This window comes from Lactuca saligna, chromosome 7 (genome assembly GCF_052625555.1).
Source record: "Lactuca saligna cultivar CGN05327 chromosome 7, ASM5262555v1, whole genome shotgun sequence".
NCBI classification, from domain to species: domain Eukaryota; kingdom Viridiplantae; phylum Streptophyta; class Magnoliopsida; order Asterales; family Asteraceae; genus Lactuca; species Lactuca saligna.
Window position 1 is genome coordinate 36958657 of NC_136423.1, and position 23708 is coordinate 36982364.

The following is a 23708-nucleotide window of genomic DNA, read 5'->3' on the forward strand; positions in this document are numbered from 1 at the left end:
CTTTGTAGAACTACATATGCTTTCTAGATATTCTGAGTAACTTATGAAAATAACTATATAAATTATATTTAATATAATTTATAAGATATTTACAATATATCTATTTCAAATATATTTTTCATTATTCTACACATAATTATCAATATAGCTTTTGTAAGACACACTTCAAGTACTAATTTAAGTATAAAACAAAAGTCTTGAAAGTTATAACCAGAGTCTGCTGGAGGGAGAGTGTAACACTTGTGTATAGATCTATACGGGATTGACAATTCCACATCCCGACTGTTAGCTACAATGAAATCGGCGGACTTGGGATGATAATTGTTGTACCATACTACAATGCCTAAAGAACGTTGTATTTTAGGCGACGCTTAGGTCATCAAGCATGGTTATGATAAATCACAATTTGGTATTAAATAAAATAGTGTAAGAATAAGTATGAAACTTCGTATAGTTTTAATAAATTAAAACTATAATACTTAATTACAATTATATACAAGTACAAACATGGAATACTATTCTAGTACAGAGAAAACTTACTTTTTATAGTGTTATGGGGATTTAAAATTATACCATTTCGGAATACAAGTACATATATAATAGAAAATATAGGATTTTATGGGTGAACATATTTACATTTCAGAAAACAAATGACAGTATATTTTCATTTCATACTTCTGAACTCACCAACTTAATTGTTGACACTCTTTTCAAAACTACTTTTACTTTTAGAAAATCATTAATCAAGTATCCACAAGTTTTGAGGAAGACACAATTTTATATTATTATGTTTGTAAATTATACTTTTTGGTGTCAAATATACAATCATTTGAACACAGATGTAAAGTTATATTTTATTAATGTAATGGATGTTGTACTTTGATTACTATTGTGCATTGTTGTGATATTACACATGACGTTCTTTGACCCCGAACGTTTGCGCCGTTCAGGTTTAAGGATGTGACAGATTGGTATCAGAGCATTGTTTATAGTGAACTCAGTATATCAATTCGTAAAAGATATACAAACTATAAATATATTGGGGCTAAGAGCTCTGACTACAAGTATACTTTTAAAAAATTTAAGTATTTTATAAAAAGTTATACTAAAATGCATATATATATATATATATATATATATATATATATATATATATATATATATATATACAAGAAACAATGCTACAGTACAAAAGTATTATGATTGTTGAATAGTACAAGTAGACCTCGGGATATATAATCAACTCTGGGATAAATATAGCCTAATCAACTATATCTATCCGAGAAGTGATTAGCATATGCCTAGGAATGATTGTAGTATTACAACAAGTCTAAAACCTTACCAAACCTACAGAACCAAATATAAAATACTATAGGAGTATTTTGGAATACTATAAAACCACGCGTCTAAATATTTTATATATTTCTCATCCCTACTTCTCGTACAGAAAACACCGCCGGATTTCATTTACCAAGGGACCCTTACTTCCCGAACCAAGGCAATGGAGATGATTCGGAAGAGGAACCAATGGAAGCTTGTGATAGTGAGTCAAGTGGCACTGACACAGAGCCTTAAGTTTACAATCCACATCTAGCTGGACAACACTCCATGAGATAAGATGAAGCAAGACCAATACCAGAATGGGGCGAGCATATAAACCACTGGAATCGGCAAGAAGGCCTATGCCCTCCTTATAGGATGGCAAGAGGTTTTTATAACCTCGATAATGGAGGAACAGTCGATAGATCTCTTCCAGTTATGATACTTCGAATAAACCGTCAAACTGATCAAAAAAGGATTTCGATCAACTCAATCCTTGAAGTAAATGCGACTGCGCAGACTAACATTGCGGATATTCTTTGTCTTGATGAAATGCAGGACGAAACTCAAAATCATACTGAAGCCCTTCAAAGGCAAGTCAATGCGGCTCAATCTGAAATAAGAGAGTTAAGAGAGTATCAAGTTGCACAAGAAAGGCGCTAGAAAATACATGATGAAGCGGAATCCAGCAACCGACGTAACACCCGTCGCAAATAGTGTTTTCACTACTAATAAGTTTTATTATATACAAGTTTTTGAGTATGTATGTAAAAACTTTTCTTCTACACTTTAGTGAGTATACTATTCGTAGAATCATAAAATTTCCTTTTATGTAATATATTTTGTAACAAGTCAAAGTTGTCGAGTTTATCTATAATATATAAATAAAAGTAACAAATATTTCATCGAAAAGTTGGGTAAACAAATTATAAGATTAAAGCGCTTAAAATATTGTCTTTACCAATATGGACAAGGTACTTCAAAATTTTACAATAATAATAACATACTTATATTTTTTTACCCATAATAGCAACTTGCTTAGATTTTTGTCGAAAATAGCAACATACTTTATTTTTAACGTATACTAGTAATGTTCTTATTTTTTACCCATAATAACAACATACATACAACTTTTTAACAAGACAAAATTGCAGAAATGGTCCCTGTGGTTTGCCGATTTCTTTGGGTAAGGTCCAAAAAATAGTTTCCTAGCAAAAAAGGTCCTTATTTGGTGTTTGAGTTGTGGGTTTCGTCCCGAAAACTAACATCCGTCAGTTTCAGTCTATTAAATGTGCTGAAATGACTTTTTTACCCTTTATTTTTATTGTTATTAATTATTAATTATATGTCCCTTTTTTATAAATTCTTAATAATAAAAGACAAAAGAAATCTCTCTCTCTCTCTCTCTCTCTCTATATATATATATATATATATATATATATATATATATATATATATATATATATATATATATATATATATTTGTCTCTCTCTTCCGTTGACATAAAACACCATCTGCAGCCTCTTATATCTCCTCATCTTCCTCACACTCACCTCTACCTCCTCTCACATACTTTTCATCAAATCACTTTTGATCTACTCTACTTCTTTTCACCTGTACAACCAAAGGGGGAAAACTCCTTCTCAAATTATCATTTGCTCCACTGTGGATAAGTGTGGCTAGATATGATGATCACTCCAACTAGTTATCAGTAATTGCCGCCGCCCATGGATGATGATTGAACAGTGAAACAACCCAGATCCTTAAACAACGACATCCTCATTCTCCTGTCAGTCAGACCCTCACCTACCGGTGGCGAAGCACCACCATCGCCATTACATTTTTATGACAACCAACCACCGTTATTGGTACTCCGTCTATCTTACAAATCTACTCGATATAAGCCTTAACATCATCTTGAAGATGTTGTACACTTGCAAGATCTGCAACACCAAGAAGTTCGCTATCTCTAAGAGGCAAACACAAATCTGGAGTTCAAATTCCCGTCAGACATCTCCCTAATTGTCAAGAACCTTTATCCTTTCTCATTCTCTTTATTCATCATTCCTTTCTATAAAACTCATCTCCCCCACTGCTAACTCCACTTTAATTTGTGTTTCTTCATACATGAAAACGAAGATGAAGCAATATTAGTTTTGCATCTTGATTTGAATATCCTATTTGTAACAGCCCAGATCCCCAGGTATCTTCATTTCATATATTTTTGACATTATGTGAGGGGACTCGGCGAGTTGGAGGTCGAACTCGCCGAGTCGGGTCGCGGTTTTGGGCGGGGGTTCGCGTCCGGACTCAGCGAGTCCAAGGGATGGACTCGGCGAGTCCGCGCTGTTTAATTAAACCCTAATTTCCCGGCCCTAAGCCCTATTTAAAGGACCTTATGGCCCTCATATGCGGCCACCTTGAACCCTAAGAGCCCCCATACGTCTATGAGTCCTTGTGAGAGTGTTTGGAGGCTTTTTGTTCATTATTTTGTGGGATATTGCAAGGAAAGGAGGGAGAGGATCAAGTTTGAAGTGTTGGGGAGCTTGGATCTGTTGCTACTTCACCAAGGGAGTCTTCTTGAGGTAATTTTCAGAGCCAAACTTCGTGTTTTGTGTTGATGTGCCAAATCTAGGGTTTCTTCTTGCATTTCTTGGCTTGAATTAGAAGTATGAGAGGTCCTATGGAGATATGGAACCTAGATCTAGACTTTAACAGGTCCAGGAGACCCCTTATGACAAGCTTTATGTCCATTCCTTTGAGTTAGAAGCTAAACTTGCCATATTAGAGGTTGTTTCTTCAAAATAAGCCTTGTATGCATTGCATGGCAACCAAGACTGAGACTTTACGTGACAAATAAGCTTGGGAAGGCCAGATCTATGCATGTATGGAACGGATCTGACCGCAAAAGCCAGTTTTAGCTGGTGCATGGCATGGACTCGTCGAGTCCGAAGAACAGACTCGACGAGTCTCTTGAAGATTGTCCTTGAGACCATCCTGTGTGTAGTCTGGACCGAGTTGAGGGCGACTCAGTGAGTTGCAGAGACTTGGAAAGGTTTTGAACAGGTGGACCGAGTCAGGTTGGGACTCGCCGAGTCGACCTTCGACTCGGCGAGTTGAGTCGCGGTGGCCCTGTGATTCAGGCCCAGGGGGAACTCGTCGAGTCGGGGGAGTACTCGACGAGTCAAAAGGGGAAAACCTTGATAGTTGAATAAAATGCGTAGACTCGCCGAGTCCCTAGTGTGCACTCGCCGAGTCCGGTCCAAATTGATTAAAGACGATTGACCAAGTCAACCTGTGGTGACTTGATAAGGATGGCCCACCTTTGTGGTACAAGTAATAATTATAGATTTATAATATCATAGGAGGATTTCAGCTCGAGGGTTCGAGCTCAAGTGATTTCAGGATTCACTATTAGCGACTTAGCGAGGCATACGAGGTGAGTCTTCTCACTATACTGCACCCGGAAGGGTTTTGACTATGTGACCGGAAGGTCGAAAATAATATGAGATATATGCCTTATGTGTGTTAAGTTATTTGTTACATGTGCCATGTATGATATGTTTGATTTGGGCCGGAAGGCAACATGATATGGGCCGGAAGGCGTGGTCATATGGACTGTAAGGTTGACGTGGGTAGGACCGAAAGGTCTACCTAGTCGGGACGGAAGTCCCCTGAGACACAAGGACCGGAAGGTCAAGGCCTGGAAAGGCGTATGTGCGTATGTTGTATTTTGGGGAACTCACTAAGCTTTATGCTTACAGTTGTTGTATTATGTGTTTCAGGTACTAGTGAGGACCGTGGGAAGGCGCCAGCATGACCGTACACACACTCGGGGAAACTATTTTGTTATCTTTTGTTATGTAATCGGTTGTGACTACATTGTTACTTTGGAATCTAAACTTATTACTCATGTTTTGATGGTTGTAAAAATGAAAATTTTTGGTTGGAATTTTATGACGTTACAAGTTGGTATCAGAGCCTTGGTTTGAGGGATTCGGTACACCTTCGGGCGTAACTGAACTCAAACCGGGGATTTGAGAAAATTTTATAAAAATAAATAAATAAATAAATAAATAAATAAATAATAAATTTTTGATAAGTGAGACGACCAAAGAAGAAAAAGTGTGTACGGTCAGCCAGCGCCCGAACGGTAAAGATCCCCAAAATACTCTTACAATATGTGTTATGAGACATGTTATGATATAATACGCATGCTAGTGGACTAGGTATACATATTAGGACTAGAGTGGCCTGATTTTGTGATGCCTTAGTCTAGGGAAACCTGTTTCTATGAGGTGCTCGAGAGCGAGTGGGTAACTAGTGTATGACAAGAATAGAGTGCTCAGGATCCGGGGTTTGGGGAGGAGGACTTTGGGTGAATACCGACGCGGTGTAATTGGTAGTATTGGGCCCGTACTACCAAGGACATCGGGTCAGTGGGCAGCCCAAGTAAGAATCACTGAGTATCGGAAGCTGAGTGGGACTGCGTTATCGAGTGCGATTATGCCGGTAGAGTCTCTGATATTTTTATGTTGTATTTCAGAGACATCATGGTTGGACCACGACACAGACTTGGTACGAGTGGAGTGACTAACGAGGAGCTTTGTCAGATGCATCATGAGGAGGTAGCTGCAGCGATCCGGGCCGAGATTCCGGAGATGTTTGGGTCTATTAAGACCACGCTGATGGAGACGTTTGATGAGCGGTACGCTGCGTTGTCTGAGGCTGCCGCCGCTGCAGCTACCGCAGCTGTGGCCGCTGCCAGACCACAAGGGGGTGACTCGTTGCTGTTCCGGGAGTTCAGCAATACGAAGCCACCAGAGTTTGACGGGACGCAGGATCCGATTGCTGCGATGAGATGGATTGCTGATATCGAGGGATGCTTTTATACTTGTTCATGTCCGAAGCATCTGAGGGTACGGTTCGCCTTGAACCAGCTCCGCCTGGGAGCAAAGGATTGGTGGAAGTTTGTGACGGCGAACTTCACTCTTGCGGAGGTTTCAGCCGTGACTTGGGAGAGATTCACTGCTATGTTCAGAGACGAGTATGTTCCCCCGGTGGAGAGGGAACGGTTGGTTCAGGAGTTCTTGACCCTCAAGCAGGGTAATGATTCAGTTACGGTGATCACGCGGAAGTTTGATGAGAGGGCGATGTTCTGCCCCGAGCAGGTGTCCATGGAGCAGGCTCGGATGAGCCGGTATTTGGGAGTGCTGAGGAGAGATATCCGGGAGTTCGTATCGAACTCGTCATATCAGACTTTTGCGGAGCTTCAGGCGAATGCCAGGAAGCGTGAGATCGAGTTGGAGACCCAGGCCAGGAAGGAGGCCGAGTCTCAACGGGTGGATCGGCAGTCGGCTCAGTCTCAGCCGGCAGCCAAGCTGACCAAGTCCGCTGATTTGAGAACCGGAGGTCAGAAGAGCCGCACTTGTGGGAAGTGCGGCAAGGTTCACGAGGGGGCATGTCGATCGGGTGCTTGCTACAAGTGTGGCAAGGAGGGGCACATTGCAAGGGATTGCCCCAAGGGATTCATGGTTTGCTTCCATTGCAACCAGACTGGCCATCGGAAGGCCGAGTGCCCCCAGCTTCGTCAAGGATCTTCGCCTGCTGCCAAGGTTCCTGAGGTTCGGCCAGTGAAGACCGAGGCTCCGAAGGCTCGTAGGAGAGCTTTCCAGTTGACTGCGGAGGAGGTCCGCGCGGCGCCTGATGTCGTGGCCGGTATGTATTCTTTCATGTATTTACATTTATGCTGAGATATTATGCTTATATTACTATCTGCGTAGGTACTTTTCTTGTGAATCATGTGCCTGCTTTGGTATTATTCGACTCGGGTGCGAGTCGGTCTTTTGTTTCGTTGGCTTTTAGCCAGCACATCGATAGCGATCGGGAGACGATGAGTCGTCCCCTGCGAGTTGCTATAGCGGATGAGAGAGCGGTATATGCCACCGAGGTGATTCGAGGATGCGTGCTCGAGATTTTTGGGGTCGAGTTTCCTATAGACTTGGTCCCTATAGCTATGGGGGATGTTTGCGTTATCGTGGGCATGGATTGGCTGAGCAAGTTTGGAGCAGTCATTGACTGCGAGAGACAGCTGGTGATGATTCGAGACCCTAGTGGGGGAGTGCTCACGGTTTATGGCGAGGGGACCCGGTGTGGGTCGGCATTTTGTTCGGCGGCCAGGGCGAGGCAGAGTTTGCAGCAGGGCTGTGATGGATTCATAGCCTATGTGATGGATACTCGAGTGACGGCGAAGAGGCCCAATTCAATTGATGACATTCCAGTCGTATGCGAGTTTTCGGATGTGTTCCCCGAAGAGTTACCAGGTGTGCCTCCGGAGAGGCAAGTGGAGTTTCGTATCGATTTGGTTCCGGGAGCGGTGCCCATCGCCAAGGTGTCTTATCGTCTCGCTCCGCCGGAAATGTAGGAATTGTCCTCGCAGCTTCAGGAGCTGTTGGGAAAGGGATTCATTCGACCGAGTAACTCGCCTTGGGGAGCGCCGATTTTGTTCGTCAAGAAAAAGGATGGTTCCCATCCGATGTGTATCGATTATCGAGAGTTGAACAAGTTGACGGTTAAGAACCGATATCTGTTACCTAGGATCGACGATCTGTTCGATCAGTTGCAGGGGGCCTCTTGGTTTTCCAAGATTGACTTGAGGTCGGGATATCATCAGATGAGGGTTCGCGAGGAGGATATCCAAAAGACTGCTTTCAGGACTCGTTATGGGCACTATGAGTTTGTGGTGATGCCTTTTGGGCTCACCAATGCCCCGGCCGCGTTCATGGATCTCATGAACCGGGTGTGCCGACCGATGCTGGATCGGTCGGTGATCGTATTCATCGATGATATTTTAGTGTATTCGAGGACTAGGGACCAGCATGAGGAACATTTGCGGGAGATTCTTGGGGTTTTGAGATCGGAGAGACTGTATGCCAAGTTCTCCAAGTGTGATTTCTGGTTACGAGAGGTCCAGTTCCTCAGGCACCTTGTGAACCAGAAAGGGATATTGGTCGACCCGGCCAAGATTAGGCGGTGTTGAGGTGGGAGGTGCCGAGATCGCCCACCGAGATCAGGAGTTTTCTGGGTTTGGCTGGATATTACCGCAGATTTATCAAGGATTTTTCCAAGATCGCTGTGCCACTTACTAGGATGACCCGGAAAGGTGTCACGTTTTCATGGGGACCGGAGCAGCAGTCTTCATTTGAGACGCTTCGTCAGAAATTGAGCGAGGCTTCAGTGCTTGCACTCCCGAAAGGGATGGAGGATTTTGTGGTATACTGTGATGCCTCTATATCGGGTTTGGGGGCGGTACTTATGCAGAGGGGTCATGTGATAGCATACGCTTCGAGGCAGTTGAAGCCCCATGAGTCGAGATATCCCACGCACGACCTGGAATTGGGGGCGGTGGTGTTTGCCCTTAAGATCTGGCGACACTATTTGTACGGGGTTCGGTGTACGATTTACACGGACCATAAGAGCTTGAAATACTTGATGGATCAGCCAAATCTAAATATGCGACAGAGAAGGTGGTTGGATGTGGTGAAGGATTACGATTGTGAGATCCTGTACCACCCGGGCAAGGCTAATGTGGTAGCCGACGCATTGAGCCGTAGGGCGGATCGCGTCCCGATCCGAGACATTTGTATGAGATTGACGGTTTTGACCCCGATCCTGGATATTATTCGAGGGGCTCAGATGGAGGCTGCGAAGCCGGAACACCAGAAGAAAGAACGGGTTGTAGGTCAGGTATCAGGATTTGTTACGGATGGTCGAGGGCTTATGACTTTTCAGGGTCGGATTTGGGTGCCGTTTGTGGGCGGTGCGCGCACTATTTTGATGGAGGAAGCACATCGATCAAAATTCTCGATTCATCCTGGTGCTACGAAAATGTATTTGGATCTCAAGAAGGAGTACTGGTGGCCATGTATGAAAAGGGATGTCGCTTGGTTCGTCGAGAGGTGCTTGACTTGTTGGCAGGTCAAGGCCGAGCACCAGCGACCGCACGGTAAGCTGCAACCGCTAGAGATTCCCGAATGGAAGTGGGAGCAAATCTCTATGGATTTCATCACCAAGTTACCGCGAACGGCGAGAGGAGTCGATGCGATTTGGGTGATCGTGGATCGACTGACAAAGAGCGCTCATTTTCTAGCCATTAGCGAGAGCTCTTCTGCGGAGAAGTTGGTTGAGTTATATGTGAGGGAAGTAGTATCTCGGCACGGGGTGCCGATCTCGATTATCTCGGACCGCGACGTGCGTTTCACTTCTAGGTTCTGGAAGAAATTCCATGAGGAGTTGGGTACTAGATTACATTTCAGTACGGCATATCATCCTCAGACTGACGGTCAGAGTGAGCGGACAATTCAAACACTCGAGGACATGCTTCGGGCATGTGTGCTGGAATTCGGAGGGAGCTGGGACACCTATCTACCTTTAGCAGAGTTCTCGTATAACAACAGCCATCATTCGAGCATTGGTATGCCGCCCTTTGAGCTGTTGTATGGGCGGAGGTGTCGCACCCCCATCTGTTAGGGTGAGGTGGGACAGCAGGTTATGGGTAGCACGGAGATCGTGCTTCGGACGACCGAGCAAATTCAGATGGTCAGGCAAAGGTTGTTGGCTGCTTAGAGCCGACAGAAGAGTTATGCAGACAGGCGACGGTCCGAGCTTGAGTTCCAAGTTGGTGATCTCGTACTCCTGAAGTTCTCTCCTTGGAAAGGAGTGATTCGGTTCAGGAAGAGGGGCAAGTTGGGACCCCGATATATTGGTCCTTTCCGTGTGATCGCAAGGGTGGGCCGGGTGGCCTACCATTTAGACTTGCCAGCAGAGTTGGGACAGATTCACAATACTTTCCATGTGTCGCAACTGAGGAAATGTATAGCCGATGAATCGGCGGTGGTTCCGTTAGGGGATATTCAGGTGGATGCAAGTCTGAGTTATGCTGAAAGACCTGTAGCCATCAGAGATCGAAAGATCAAGGTTTTGAGAAACAAGGAGGTACCCCTGGTATTGGTTCAGTGGCAGCATCGGAAGGGATCAGAGATGACCTGGGAGCCGGAACGTGAGATGCAGGAGCAGCATCCGGAGCTATTTGCCTAGCGGGACTTCGAGGACGAAGTCTTATCCTAGTGGGGGAGAATTGTAACAGCCCGGATCCCCAGGTATCTTCATTTCATATATTTTTGACATTATGTGAGGGGACTCGGCGAGTTAGAGGTCGAACTTGCCGAGTCGGGTCGCGGTTTTGGGCGGGGGTTCGCATCCGGACTCGGCGAGTCCAAGGGATGGACTCGGCGAGTCCGCGCTGTTTAATTAAACCCTAATTTCCCGGCCCTAAGCCCTATTTAAAGGACCTTATGGCCCTCATATGCGGCCACCTTGAACCCTAAGAGCCCCCATATGTCTGTGAGTCCTTGTGAGAGTGTTTGGAGGCTTTTTGTTCATTATTTTGTGGGATATTGCAAGGAAAGGAAGGAGAGGATCAAGTTTGAAGTGTTGGGGAGCTTGGATCTGTTGCTACTTCACCAAGGGAGTCTTCTTGAGGTAATTTTCAGAGCCAAACTTCGTGTTTTGTGTTGATGTGCCAAATCTAAGGTTTCTTCTTGCATTTCTTGGCTTGAATTAGAAGTATGAGAGGTCCCATGGAGATATGGAACCTAGATCTGGACTTTAGCAGGTCCAGGAGACCCCTTATGACAAGCTTTATGTCCATTCCTTTGAGTTAGAAGCTAAACTTGCCATATTAGAGGTTGTTTCTTCAAAATAAGCCTTGTATGCATTGCATGGCAACCAAGACTGAGACTTTACGTGACAAATAAGCTTGGGAAGGCCAGATCTATGCATGTATGGAACGGATCTGACCGCAAAAGCCAGTTTTAGCTGGTGCATGGCATGGACTCGCCGAGTCCGAAGAACAGACTCGACGAGTCTCTTGAAGATTGTCCTTGAGACCATCCTGTGTGTAGTCTGGACCGAGTTGAGGGCGACTCAGTGAGTTGCAGAGAGTTGGAAAGGTTTTGAACAGGTGGACCGAGTCAGGTTGGGACTCGCCGAGTCGACCTTCGACTCGGCGAGTTGAGTCGCGGTGGCCCTGTGATTCAGGCCCAGGGGGAACTCGTCGAGTCGGGGGAGTACTCGACGAGTCAAAAGGGGAAAACCTTGATAGTTGAATAAAATGCGTAGACTCGCCGAGTCCCTAGTGTGCACTCACCGAGTCCGGTCCAAATTGATTAAAGACGATTGACCAAGTCAACCTGTGGTGACTTGATAAGGATGGCCCACCTTTGTGGTACAAGTAATAATTATAGATTTATAATATCATAGGAGGATTTCAGCTCGAGGGTTCGAGCTCGAGTGATTTCAGGATTCACGATTAGCGACTTAGCGAGGCATACGAGGTGAGTCTTCTCACTATACTGCACCCGGAAGGGTTTTGACTGTGTGACCGGAAGGTCGAATATGATATGAGATATATGCCTTATGTGTGTTAAGTTATTTGTTACATGTGCCATGTATGATATGTTTGATTTGGGCCGGAAGGCAACATGATATGGGCCCGAAGGCGTGGTCATATGGACTGTAAGGTTGATGTGGGTAGGACCGGAAGGTCTGCCCAGTCGGGACGGAAGTCCCCTGAGACACAAGGACCGGAAGGTCAAGGCCTGGAAAGGCGTATGTGCGTATGTTGTATTTTGGGGAACTCACTAAGCTTTATGCTTACAGTTGTTGTATTATGTGTTTCAGGTACTAGTGAGGACCGTGGGAAGGCGCCAGCGTGACCGTACACACACTCGGGGAAACTATTTTGTTATCTTTTGTTATGTAATCGGTTGTGACTACATTGTTACTTTGGAATCTAAACTTATTACTCATGTTTTGATGGTTGTAAAAATGAAAATTTTTTGTTGGAATTTTATGACGTTACACTATTGGTTTTGAAGATTTTTGTTTGTTTTGTACAACAACATATATGTTTTTTTTAGTAATCTAGGTTCGCAATTTGGTTTCTTTTGATTATGAACTTACATTGTTTCCCTTATTTAAACATAGATGTTAGAGGATCAAAAACACAATGAACCGATTATTGGTGATGGGAAATTGATTTTGGTATCATTTGATTTTGTTGATTATGATTTCTATTGGGTCTGCCTTCTAGATGGGGGTGGGCAGGTAATGTAACAGTGGATGACGGTAGTGGTGATGTTGATAGTGGTGGGTTTATAAATTTTTGGTTTTTGTAATTTAATGTGATGTAAGTGGGGCCCACAAGATAATATCAATACTAACAAAAATTAATTGAAATATATAATGAAGGGTAAAATAGTCATTTGAGTAAATTTTGTAAAGTAACGGATGTTAATTTTAGAGTAAATTACACGAATGGTCCCTATGGTTTGGGATAATTTGCACGTTTGGTCCCTAACTTATTTTTTTAACTCGGAAGGTCCCTACTTTGTGTTTTTGTTACACGCTTGGTCCTTAGTGTTTGTTTTTGTTACGCACTTAGTCCCTATCTTACCTAAAAATAATATTATTTAAACAGAGAAAAATGGTGGGGTTGGTAAGGTAAGATGAGAGGGGCAAGGTTGGGGTGTATTTATTTAAATAAATTAAAAGATCAAAGGAAAAATGGTATTTTTAAGTAAGACAGGGACCAAGCGCGTAATAAAAGCAAACATTAGGTACCTTCCAAGTTAAAAAAAATAAGTTAGGGACCAAACGTGCAAATTACTCTAAACCATAGGGACCATTCGTGTAATTTACTCTTAATTTTAGGGACTAAATCCACAACTCAAACACCAAATAATGACCCTTTTTGCTAGGAAACTATTTTTTGGATCTTATCCAAAGAAATCGGCAAACCACAGGGATCATTTTTGCAATTTTGTCTTTTAACAATAATAGAAATGTACCTTATATTTTCTTTTTTACTCGTGGAAGTAACGTACTAGAATTCCACGACCCCTATGAGCAATGTACTTTATATGTTACATATTTGTTGTTTTTTATATAAGATATAAGTGAGTTGGTATTACGGATAAAGAACTATATGTGTGTTATCATGTGCAAATGAAATGTAAATACCTATTATTACAAGTTGCATATTGCTATTACCAACAGAAAATATATAAATACATTCATTAGTATAGAAATCAAAGGAAATTGCTATTCTGGTAGAAATAAAATGCTTTGCCTACATTGGTGAAACAAGTATAATCCATTGCTAGTCAACAATTTGTCTTAGTTATTTATTTTATTTTATTTTTTAAACAAATGAACAACAAAATATAAAGTAAATTCAGACTTAATAGCTTGAATGGTTGAGACCTTTTTAAAAGAGGGGATAAATGAATTATATAACTACGAATTACCAAGCAATTCCCTATATTAATTAAGGCTTTAACATAATTTTCTGGAAAAAAATTATTTTTTTCAGCAATCATAATGTGAATTGTGAAATGTAAATTAGTTACCCACAGAGAGTCCACCTATATTGATATTAAAATTCCATTTTTGCAGCTACTGAATTCAAACTCTTAAGTGTACGTCAGTTATTTGTAATATACATACTTGAATAAAAGAGAAATGCCAAAATAGTGCACCGTGTCATTCTTTTTGGGTACTCATACAACCAAAACATTTATTAAAAATATAGATATGAATGAAATAACAAAAGAACAACTATACACTCACACAAAAAGGCACCTATTATGAAGGTGACATCCACTCAATCTCAAGATATATTATCCCAGACTCTACATTCTGCAGCTGAAGTGATACCTCTTGTTTTATTTTTCCATCAACTATATTTACAATGCTATCTTCCAATAGTGCATTGTCATGTGATTTCAACCATTTCCCAATTTGCATGTCCCCAAACTGTGACGCGTCTCCATATGCCTGAGCAGATGTTAGCATCGGCATAATGTCGATTTCTGCTTCCCCCATTATGTCATCAGCAGAGAATGTGTCGTAGTCGAAAACTTGCTTCACTCAAAAACAAATCCCCATTAAAAATGTTCGTGTTGATACGAAGTAAAACAAGTTGAACTTGACAGTGACAACTTGTTATGTCCAGTCATGTGGGGCCACTATATTGTATTCTTAAAAAAATAAAAATGAAATATAGAAAACTATAAGAGCATTTCGTTACCAATTTAATGGGCCCATAATCTGGAGGGATGGAAATCATTAGCTCCTCGTTCCAAATTGGATTCAAGTTGCTTTTTTGTATAGTTGTTTGGACCCTCTAATAACATGAACACCCAATTCCACAATTAATTTTAGAACCAGATTTCGGTATAAAACAACAATAGTTAACCATTTGCAAACTATATTATCAAGAAAATGCAACAATCATATACCTACATATTTGTGTGTATACATTTTACAAACGATTTCGTGTTACTGTTTTTTGTTGATTTTTACCAATATAATATGTAAATGATTTAGTATTGTTGTATTATACGAATATGTTTAGTACTTTTACCAATACACTTACTTGAGATAAATCAAAAAGTACATTTCTATACGAAAAAATAATTGTTATGGTAGTACATACCATGGATGGAAATCCTGAATCCGCATGATTAGTTGAAGCTATTTATATAAAGAATAAAAACTAAAATAAAATAAGTAGAAACAAAGAGACTGACCTGTTCTCCTAGTGAAAGGACAACATAAGGATCACTTGATAGCATATCACGAACTGCAAGATTCGCACCTTGAAGAATTGTGAACTTCAAGAGTCCGATAGCTCCTTCCATGCATTCCTATGATCATTTTTTGGAATTAGATAAACAAAAAAAGATTGTTTCTGTAAAAGGTATATTGTGACCCATTAGTTAAAAAGATGAAGGGAGTGTTGTGCACTTACAGGTTTTGGTATTGAAGTTGGAGCCGAACTTGTAGCTTGAGAAGTCGTATTTTCCGGCAGACTTCTAGGAGCACTATTCGATGAGATCTTCAAATCCGGTTTCAAGAAGTCTTGAAGCTCATATTTGGACCTAAGATGTAAATGGAAACCACGAAAACGTTAAGGGCTGTTTGGTTCATATATTGATTTCTTCTTTTTGTAAGAGTAATATGTTATCGGATGATTGTTGACGTGTTTCCATTTTGATTAACTTCTGAAATATTATGTGTTTGATTTTTTATTTATAATATATACCTGATAAAGTTTGTTCGTTGCTCATGACTAGCATCTGGGCCAGGTTTAGAAACTCCTTCAGGAATATGAGCCTCATAGATTGAATTTACAGCACTATTTCCTCCAACTTCAACCATAGCCTCAACTTCTTCATCAGTCCATTCATCTAATGTCACCGATAAAACCTGAACAATAACAATAATAGTAGTAGAATTATATGATCCTAGTTTCGTTTGATGTGTTTATTACAGCATCCTAGTTTTGTTTCTTCCTATTAGGCTATTAAAAACCTTGTACTTTTTAAACTCCATCTATTATAGCAATGTCATCCAACTACATAGTAATTTTCACCGGTATATTTAGGTAGATTTTTCAAAGTATAACGTTCAAATAAGAGAGAACATCAAAAAGTATTATTGAGCAGTAATGAGAAAGAGCATCATAAAGCACCTACATTTGAAACACCCGCACTTAGAGTTCTGTGACAACCACAGCATTTCAAGCATATAAACACTCCAATGGTGGGTGACCTGAGATTCAAAATCAAAACATTTTAAATTCCATGGTAAAGGAATACGTACATAAATGGAAAGTTATTTTCCTATAAGAAAAAAGAATTACACCAAACAGTAAATTCAGAACAATAAAGTTCAGGAAAATCCTTGCATTGAATATTCATCCTATTGAGATCATTTTCTTTTACATATTTGCATGTGCTTTTTAGTTGTTAATGTGGATCTAACTTGTTTTGCGGAATATATTATGTAATAAGGATTTAATTATAGAATCAGCATCTATTTAGAAACGACAGGATCATCATAAATCTGTAATCAGGTAGATGTTTCCGTTTGTAGAATATTCCACTAGATGATTCTTTCCTAGAATGGTCTATGGCGTTGTGTTATATATAATTACTCAATCTAGCTCCATCAGTAATTACGAAAATATTTCATGTTAGTATTCATCAAACTACAAAAAAAAAATTGTGATTTAGAAGATGCTCTTAGAAAGCAACTACATTGCATCTTTAAAAAACCCTAGCCATCAAGAAAGAATTTTGCATGTGGTGGTGATCAAGGTGTTCAATATCCGAAATTGATCAAGAACATCTAGTTTATCTCCTAAAATGATCAAGAACATCTAGTTTAATCAAGGTTTTCAATATCCGAAGTTGTAAGCATCAGAACCTACATACATAAGTTATAAAGGTACATGCTTTATGTGTTTTTCTTTGATTTTATGTGTTCTTTGCATGGATTATTGATTTTGATCATATTCTTATTCTACTACGTTGCATATAAAATCGTTTTATATGGTATCTCTACACTAAAGAACCCTTTTCAAACACTTTATCTTCAGGTTTCAAATCACCTACTTTATCCATGAAGCTATAAAAAAGAAAAGGATAAATGATTGGTAGAACTTACGCCCATTTAGGGTCGGGCGCACCACAATCAGCACAAGTACGATTATCACTTTGCTGTAGTAGTTCTTTTAATTTTTTCTTACCTGCGAAAAATCAAGATGTGTTCCTCAATCTATCATGCCAAAAAATTGGGTTCGGAAGCACTAGCCTTTTAACAACTTTTCGTCACCAAGGAACCAGTGAAAAACCTCCAAAGGGAATTCAGTGTCAAGCAAATGGACCCATTGGTGACTTTTCAAATTGCAGATATGATACATATGATATATGGAATACATACGTATAACTATATAAGGTGATGAAAGTTGAAAAGAGTGTATGATCATACCAGAACTCATTGGTCTGCTTGCTAGCCACAATCATTAACCACAACTTTCACTTCTCAAAACAGACGGCCCTTTGCTAAATGAAAATTCCAAAAAGAAGAACATGTAACGAAATTAAACAAGTTTCAGAGTTCATTAAATCAGAAAACAAATTCATCATTTCATTTTTAGAATATAGGGATGACACGATTGAAATACAACCTTTTCTTCTCGAGGTCAATATCAAAATACAACTCGATCAATACAAACTTATACGACGAACAACATAAAACATAATTATAATTATGACTCCCGGGATCAATCGGGTTAATACACATGGAAACATAAATACATAACGGTTTTAAGAGCTATCACGATAGATAATAGGGAATGGTATCAAGAAGATTAAAGAAATGTAAACGGACGGAATTGTGATGAACATGCATCTAATTGTATGTAAATTAATGATTGATGGATCCGATGATAATGGTTGAAATTTTACCTGTTTAATGTGAGCGTTCCATGAGAGAGGGAGATGGTGCAGGAAGAAAAAGCAAGCTCGTGAACGAACGAGGAGAAGGTGGGAGTTTGTGAAACGATTGTTTGGTTTCGAGGGAATATGGTACATAACGACGTTCTTTCTATTTTGTTTGGTTTCGAAGGTTTTTGCCATTCGCCCATTCCGTGAAAGCAAAATGTGGGTTCGTATATTTTTATCCACATCCCCTTAATTTATTTTTCTATATTTTAGAGATCAAATAATAATAGGGAAAAAATTCGAAAGAAATATTAAATTGAGTATTTTTTTTTAAATCACAAATATCATTAAAAATTAAAAGACCACACGCTAACAAGAAACTAGGCAAAGCAAAAGTACAATACAATACGAGAAAGTAAAAGATATGGAAAAGGATTTAAAATGATATATGGAAGTGGTGAAACACTCTAGTTGACCCAAGTTCTACAACCTAAATTGTGACTGTATTTATACCACACGTATAATAAGGAGCGTATAATAAGGAGATAATGTTGTCAGCTACTTTTGTAGTCTAATTGAAACAAAATTATAGTGTATCACACTCAGACCAAGCTAGGTAAATGGATTCATCAGTCATGTCTTCAAAATTCATCGTCCTATAAAGTATTGGAAAAAGTCATCATCCTATAAATTGTTGGAAAATGTGTCTAAGGTCATTAATTATTATTAATATTTCCAATAATAACAGGATCTTTTCGAGTTATCCTCATGACCTATTTGAGGAATTAAAAGAAAAATGTATTAAGGAGAAAATTAGTTTATTAATCCATTATGTTAACTAAATCAATTAAAACTATTTTAAAGTTAAATGACAAATAATTAATTCAAGGGGTTGAATTTTAATTAGTTAAAAGTTAACTAATTGAAATACTCTGGAATCCATACGATATAAGGAGGATTTTGAAATTAGCATCCATCTCATATAGACTGGAGATGCAATTGGGGTGAGGATCTAAGGCATATAAATAGTGTGTTAGGGATCAAACCTTTTTTGCTCATTGGCTTGAATTTTTGTCTCTTTTCTTTTTTCCTCTCCTTGGAACAATTTTCTCTCCCTTTCTAGGGTTTTTGGAAATTACTCCTAGTTTCTTTTGGTTCTCTCTTTGGAGCATTGGGTGTGATTTCATTAAAGGCATTCCATAGGTGGCAAGGACAAGATCGCAAGTAGAAAGTCTCTAGCTGCAAAAGAGGTATTTTAATTTGTGTGTCTCAATAGTTTTAGTAACATATTGAAACCTAGATCTATTAAGAGTGCATGTACAAATGGGATTTTTATAATGTTTCCATTGTGCAACTAATGTGTATTGATTACCAGAAAGTACCACGGTTGTAACACCCAGAATCATAAAGACCAAGAAAGGAAAGAAAACCCTAAGTCAAAGGGTCAACTCATTGAGTCCAATGAGGAACTCGACGAGTCGGAGCGGGATCTGGGGATGGGGTAAGTGACCAACTCGGCGAGTCGGCCTCATGGACTTGGCGAGTCTGATCTGAAGAGGGAAACCCTAAATCCGGGACTTTGGGCACTATTTAAGCATCTTATTCTCTCCATTAGGGTTCCATATAGCCTCTCTCATCCAGAAACCGAAACCCTAAGCCCCTATTATTGCTCATTCAAGTTTCTTGCCATTTTTGGGTGATTTGAAGGAAGAAGGAAGGAAGGAACCATTGGGGATTCAAGGGTTTGTAGTAGATCCAGAGTTTGAGGGCCTTTCCAGAGCAATTCAAGGTAAGGAGTCGTTACCTTCCCTCTTTTGCATGTAAATCAATCTTGATTGTGAGATTTGGGACTCTTATGCCATGTTCTTGAACCATTTCGAGTTAGAGCCCAGATCTAAAGTTTCTACTTCAGATCTAAGTGTATTCTGGCCTAGAGAGTCATAAAGTATCAGTCGTGGGGGTGTAGGTGAAGCATCGTTGTCTTAAAACCTAGCCCTAGAGTGTTTTGAGCCTAGATCTCCTTAGTTATACGTAAAGTTTGCAACTTTACGTGGGGAATGGACTTTGGAAGTATGGATCTATGATTTGGAGCCCCTGCATGGCTCGAAAAGCCACTGAATGGATTAAGAACTAAAGCAACTCGGCGAGTCACATGGGTGGACTCGGCGAGTTGGATGAAGATGGGCAGGGACTCGGCGAGTTAGAAGAACAACTCGGCGAGTCTGTTGAAGAATGCCTTGGATTCGGTGAGTCTATTCTTGGACTCAGCGAATCAAGTCGCGAAACTCCAAACCCTTCAAGTTGAGACTCAGATCAGTGAGTTGAGTGGGGACTCAGTAAGTTGGACAGGACTGGACTCGAGAATCGGTAGACTCGGCGAGTCAGGGGCTTACTCGACGAGTCGAGTCGCGAATGGAAGGACTCTGAGCGTATGAACTCAGCGAGTCAGTAGGCAGACTCGGTGAGTAGGGTTGACCTGGAAGGTTGACATTGACCAAGAGTTGACCAGTTGACTTCCAGGGGTATTTTGGTAACTATTGGTATTTATTGAGTTCAGTTGTTTGGTGTTGACCAGTGGAAGAGTTTGTATCGGAGGTTGGAGTAGCGTGATCTTATTTCTTCAGCCGACAGTTGCAGGTGAGTCTTCTCACCATGCCAATGGGTCTAAGGCACCAAAGACGACCCATCTTATGTTGTGTGATAGGATAGTTAGTTTTATGCTAGGTGGTATGCTGGTAATTATGTGATATGCTAGTTGTCTTTGTGATACTTGCATGGAAGACCATGTGGGGTAGCCCATGGCATTGGATGTAAGACCATGTGGGGTAGCCCATGGCAGTCCTAGGTAAAGACCATGTGGGGTAGCCCATGTCACACTGGTATAAGACCTTGGGGGTATCCCACGGCATCCTTACAGGTTTATATACGTGTTATGTGTAGATATTTATGTGATGCATGATTTGCTGTTTGGTTATATATGGTATTTGTAGGGAAGACCCCTGTAGAAGCCCGTGGCATTGGTGTAAGACCATGTTGGGTAGCCCATGGCAGTCCTAGGTAAAGACCATGTAGGGTAGCCCATGGCATTAGATGTAAGACCATATGGGGGAGCTCATGGCAGTCCTAGGTAAAGACCATGTGGGGTAGCCCATGACACTATTACAGATTTTATGTATGTAGGGCTTATGTGATATATGGTAGCTTTTATAGCTAACAGTATATATGATATGTGTGTAGCTTTTATACCTATCAGGGTATGTGATATGTGGTTTGTGTGAATGGTATGCTCTGGGAAACTCACTAAGCTTCGTGTTTACATGTTTGTTTATGGTTTTAGGTATCATCGTTTTGGAAAGGAAGAGCTCGGGTTGATCGCGGTGCACACACCTATGATTTCTGCAATGAATGATTTTGGGATAAACTCTAATAAACCATTTGATTGACTATGATTTGATTGTTTGAATTAAATGGTATCACTGTTTAAGTTATATTAAAAATGAAATTTTTACCCCTGATTTTTGGGACGTTACAACGGTCCTTTATGATAAATAGTTGTATGGGGTAACCTTGTAACCCTAGAATCATTTAACATTTCCATACATGGTCGGCCTTATCATTAAGTTAACTAAGCAAGGGCTTAGTCCCCTAATTATAAGGGGGCCACTTTAAAGGGTTTTGAGCATTCTAACACTCCTAAGGTGTACATGCTACCCTAGAAACCTTGGATCTATGTTTTACTAAGATACATGCAAATTTGATTTTCCAAGGTTCTTAACCTAACTAGCATGGCATAGGGAACTTTGAAACATAATAGCTACTAGAAGAACATACCTTTTTGTTGCTTGGATTCATTGAGAACCGTGTGAGCCTAACACCTCAAGTGTGATGCCTCAAATGTCTCACACAACACCACAACCCTTGGATTAACTTTGAGAGAAGTTCACTAACACTCAAAATCGGCTATCCCTCTTGTTCTTTTCTTAGTGACCGATTTTGCTAGCCATGGAGCTTCTTATATAGTGAGCCACATGTAGGGTTACTCCATGTAAACCATAATGTGCATGGCTTTTCATATTCCATGATCCATGGGTTTATAACCTCCATGGACTATCCATGGAGCACCTTATAGGTTTTAGCCCAATTCAATAAACCAAGGATCATTAGCCCACTATACAAGAATGGATGTTTACACAATCAACCCCATATATTTAATTAGTCTCCTTTTGATCACTTAATTAATTCCATATTAATTCTTGATCAATACTAATTAAATAATATTATTAATATATTAGAACTTATAATATATTAATAAACCTTAAGTGTTCTTTCTCTCATTTGTATCCAAGTGTTGCAATGTCATGCAACCCAAATGGACCATGCCAACCGGGTCAAGTACATTCCAGAAATAGTTATGAAATTAGACACCTAATCCAATAGTCTCCCACTTGGATAAGGCTAATAACTATAACTGCAAGAATGACTTCTTGAACCGATCAGCAATCGTATCTCTTTCAAGGTCTTGCGGAACTGAGATGATGGTGATATGCCATTTAAGATAAGTGATCATATAATCCTCTATTCTAGATATCATCTGGACAAATACATGGAACAATGTATTACTTATTGTCCAGCAGTTTGTTTCCCGATTTCCGATTTGTTTGACATAGAACTTAATCGAACACATCAATCAAGCTTTGACCAGGCCCGGTGCATAAGTCAAAACGAAGTCGTTGAGGGACCCAGATATTGCTTCTAATCTAAGAAGGAACAGATAAACTTTGACTCATATGCTTGTTCTATTACTCGTTGAATTATACACAAAGGCACGTTTTATAACATTGAGTTACCAATGCGTTTTCGTATAATCATTGTATAACCAACTCATATCTCTAGGTTTGAAGACTTATATGATATTATCGTGTCACGATCACTCGAGATAAATTCCACAAAGTGATATAAGTGAGTGTGGGTTGAATACAATACTTAGAACTTATGATCATTCATGAGTGTTGTAGCAACTCTTGCTATGTCCAACATCTTAGACATCTACAAGCCAACTCATGACAGTCTTGATTCATATCTACGTCCAACATATGACTGACAGCGGAGAATTTAAATAATATGATATACCATAATATATTTATTTTGGAAGTCAAAACATGTAAAATGAAATGATAATAAACGATTAACAAAAGATAGCAACACTTTACTTATAAATAAACAACTTTTATTTATCATCAAATGTCAATTACACTTTACAAATTTCAAAAGCTATATAATTTTTAAAACTAATATCATCCTTTATCCGTATGTGCCTCGCATGTTGAAGATGCTTAACCCTAACCAGTCCCTTTGTGAGGGGGTCTACTGGGTTCTCATCCGATGATACCCTCTTTTCCACGAGGAGTCCTTCTATTCGATGTCTAATGAAATGGTATTTCCTGTCGATGTGTCTGGATCTTCCGTTATCCCTTGGATCCTTGGCTAAGGCAACTGCACTTTCACTATCACAGAAAATTTCAATAGGCTCCTTTATCGTTGGTATAACTGATGAGTTTAGAACAAACAATCATATGTGTGCATGCAACCCTAGATTTTGGATCTATCTTTTCACTATTAGATACACAACATTATGAACACATGAAGAACCCTAGCATGCTCCTAGTATTTTCGAAATTCACATAGAAAGATAGATCACATACCTTTTGTTGTTATATTGCAATAACAACTCAAATCTTCAAACCCCAAGTCTCGAAAGCAAGTACCACAAGTGTAGTACCTCTAATGGCTCACAAACACCACAAGAAAATGGAGAGGCAAAATAGAGAGAGGAGAGAGGATGAAATCAGCTCTAGGAACCCCTAGGGATCAAGTGGCCAATTTCTTAAGGCTTAGGGTCTTTATATAGGGTAGAGATTAGGGTTTCAATCCTTATCCTTATCTAGTTGTTTGCCTACCAAGTAACCAAAAGATAAGTCTTGAAAGCCCTTATCTTTGGACGATTTCAAGGGCCTTATCTCCCTTGAATTCGTCCA

General features: G+C 40.1%; 1 protein-coding gene across 2 annotated transcripts; it reads right to left on the reverse strand.

The window, feature by feature from the left end:
• Window positions 1-13927: 13927 nt before the first annotated feature.
• Window positions 13928-17841, reverse strand: LOC145005830 (ADP-ribosylation factor GTPase-activating protein AGD12-like). Of its 2 annotated transcripts, none has more exons than XM_078964948.1 (9): window positions 17698-17841; window positions 17219-17287; window positions 16895-16976; window positions 15922-15997; window positions 15489-15652; window positions 15195-15324; window positions 14974-15090; window positions 14472-14567; window positions 13928-14305 (listed from the first exon to the last, which is right to left on the reverse strand). In XM_078964948.1, exons 2-9 carry the CDS (start codon window positions 17226-17228, stop codon window positions 14027-14029), a joined length of 954 nt encoding a protein of 317 aa, XP_078821074.1. In that variant the 5' UTR covers window positions 17229-17287; window positions 17698-17841; the 3' UTR covers window positions 13928-14026. The 2 variants fall into 2 exon arrangements, with proteins under 2 accessions (XP_078821074.1, XP_078821073.1); XM_078964947.1 differs by having other exon boundaries at window positions 17219-17292.
• Window positions 17842-23708: the final 5867 nt, after the last annotated feature.

Excerpts from the sequence above, each read along its gene's own strand:
- LOC145005830 (XM_078964948.1), bottom strand. Across the intron at positions 15,653-15,921 it reads TAAGTGCGGGTGTTTCAAAT|GTTTTATCGGTGACATTAGA; the intron begins GTAGGTGCTTTA and ends GTTATTGTTCAG. Across the intron at positions 14,568-14,973 it reads TCCTTTCACTAGGAGAACAG|AGGGTCCAAACAACTATACA; the intron begins GTCAGTCTCTTT and ends TCATGTTATTAG.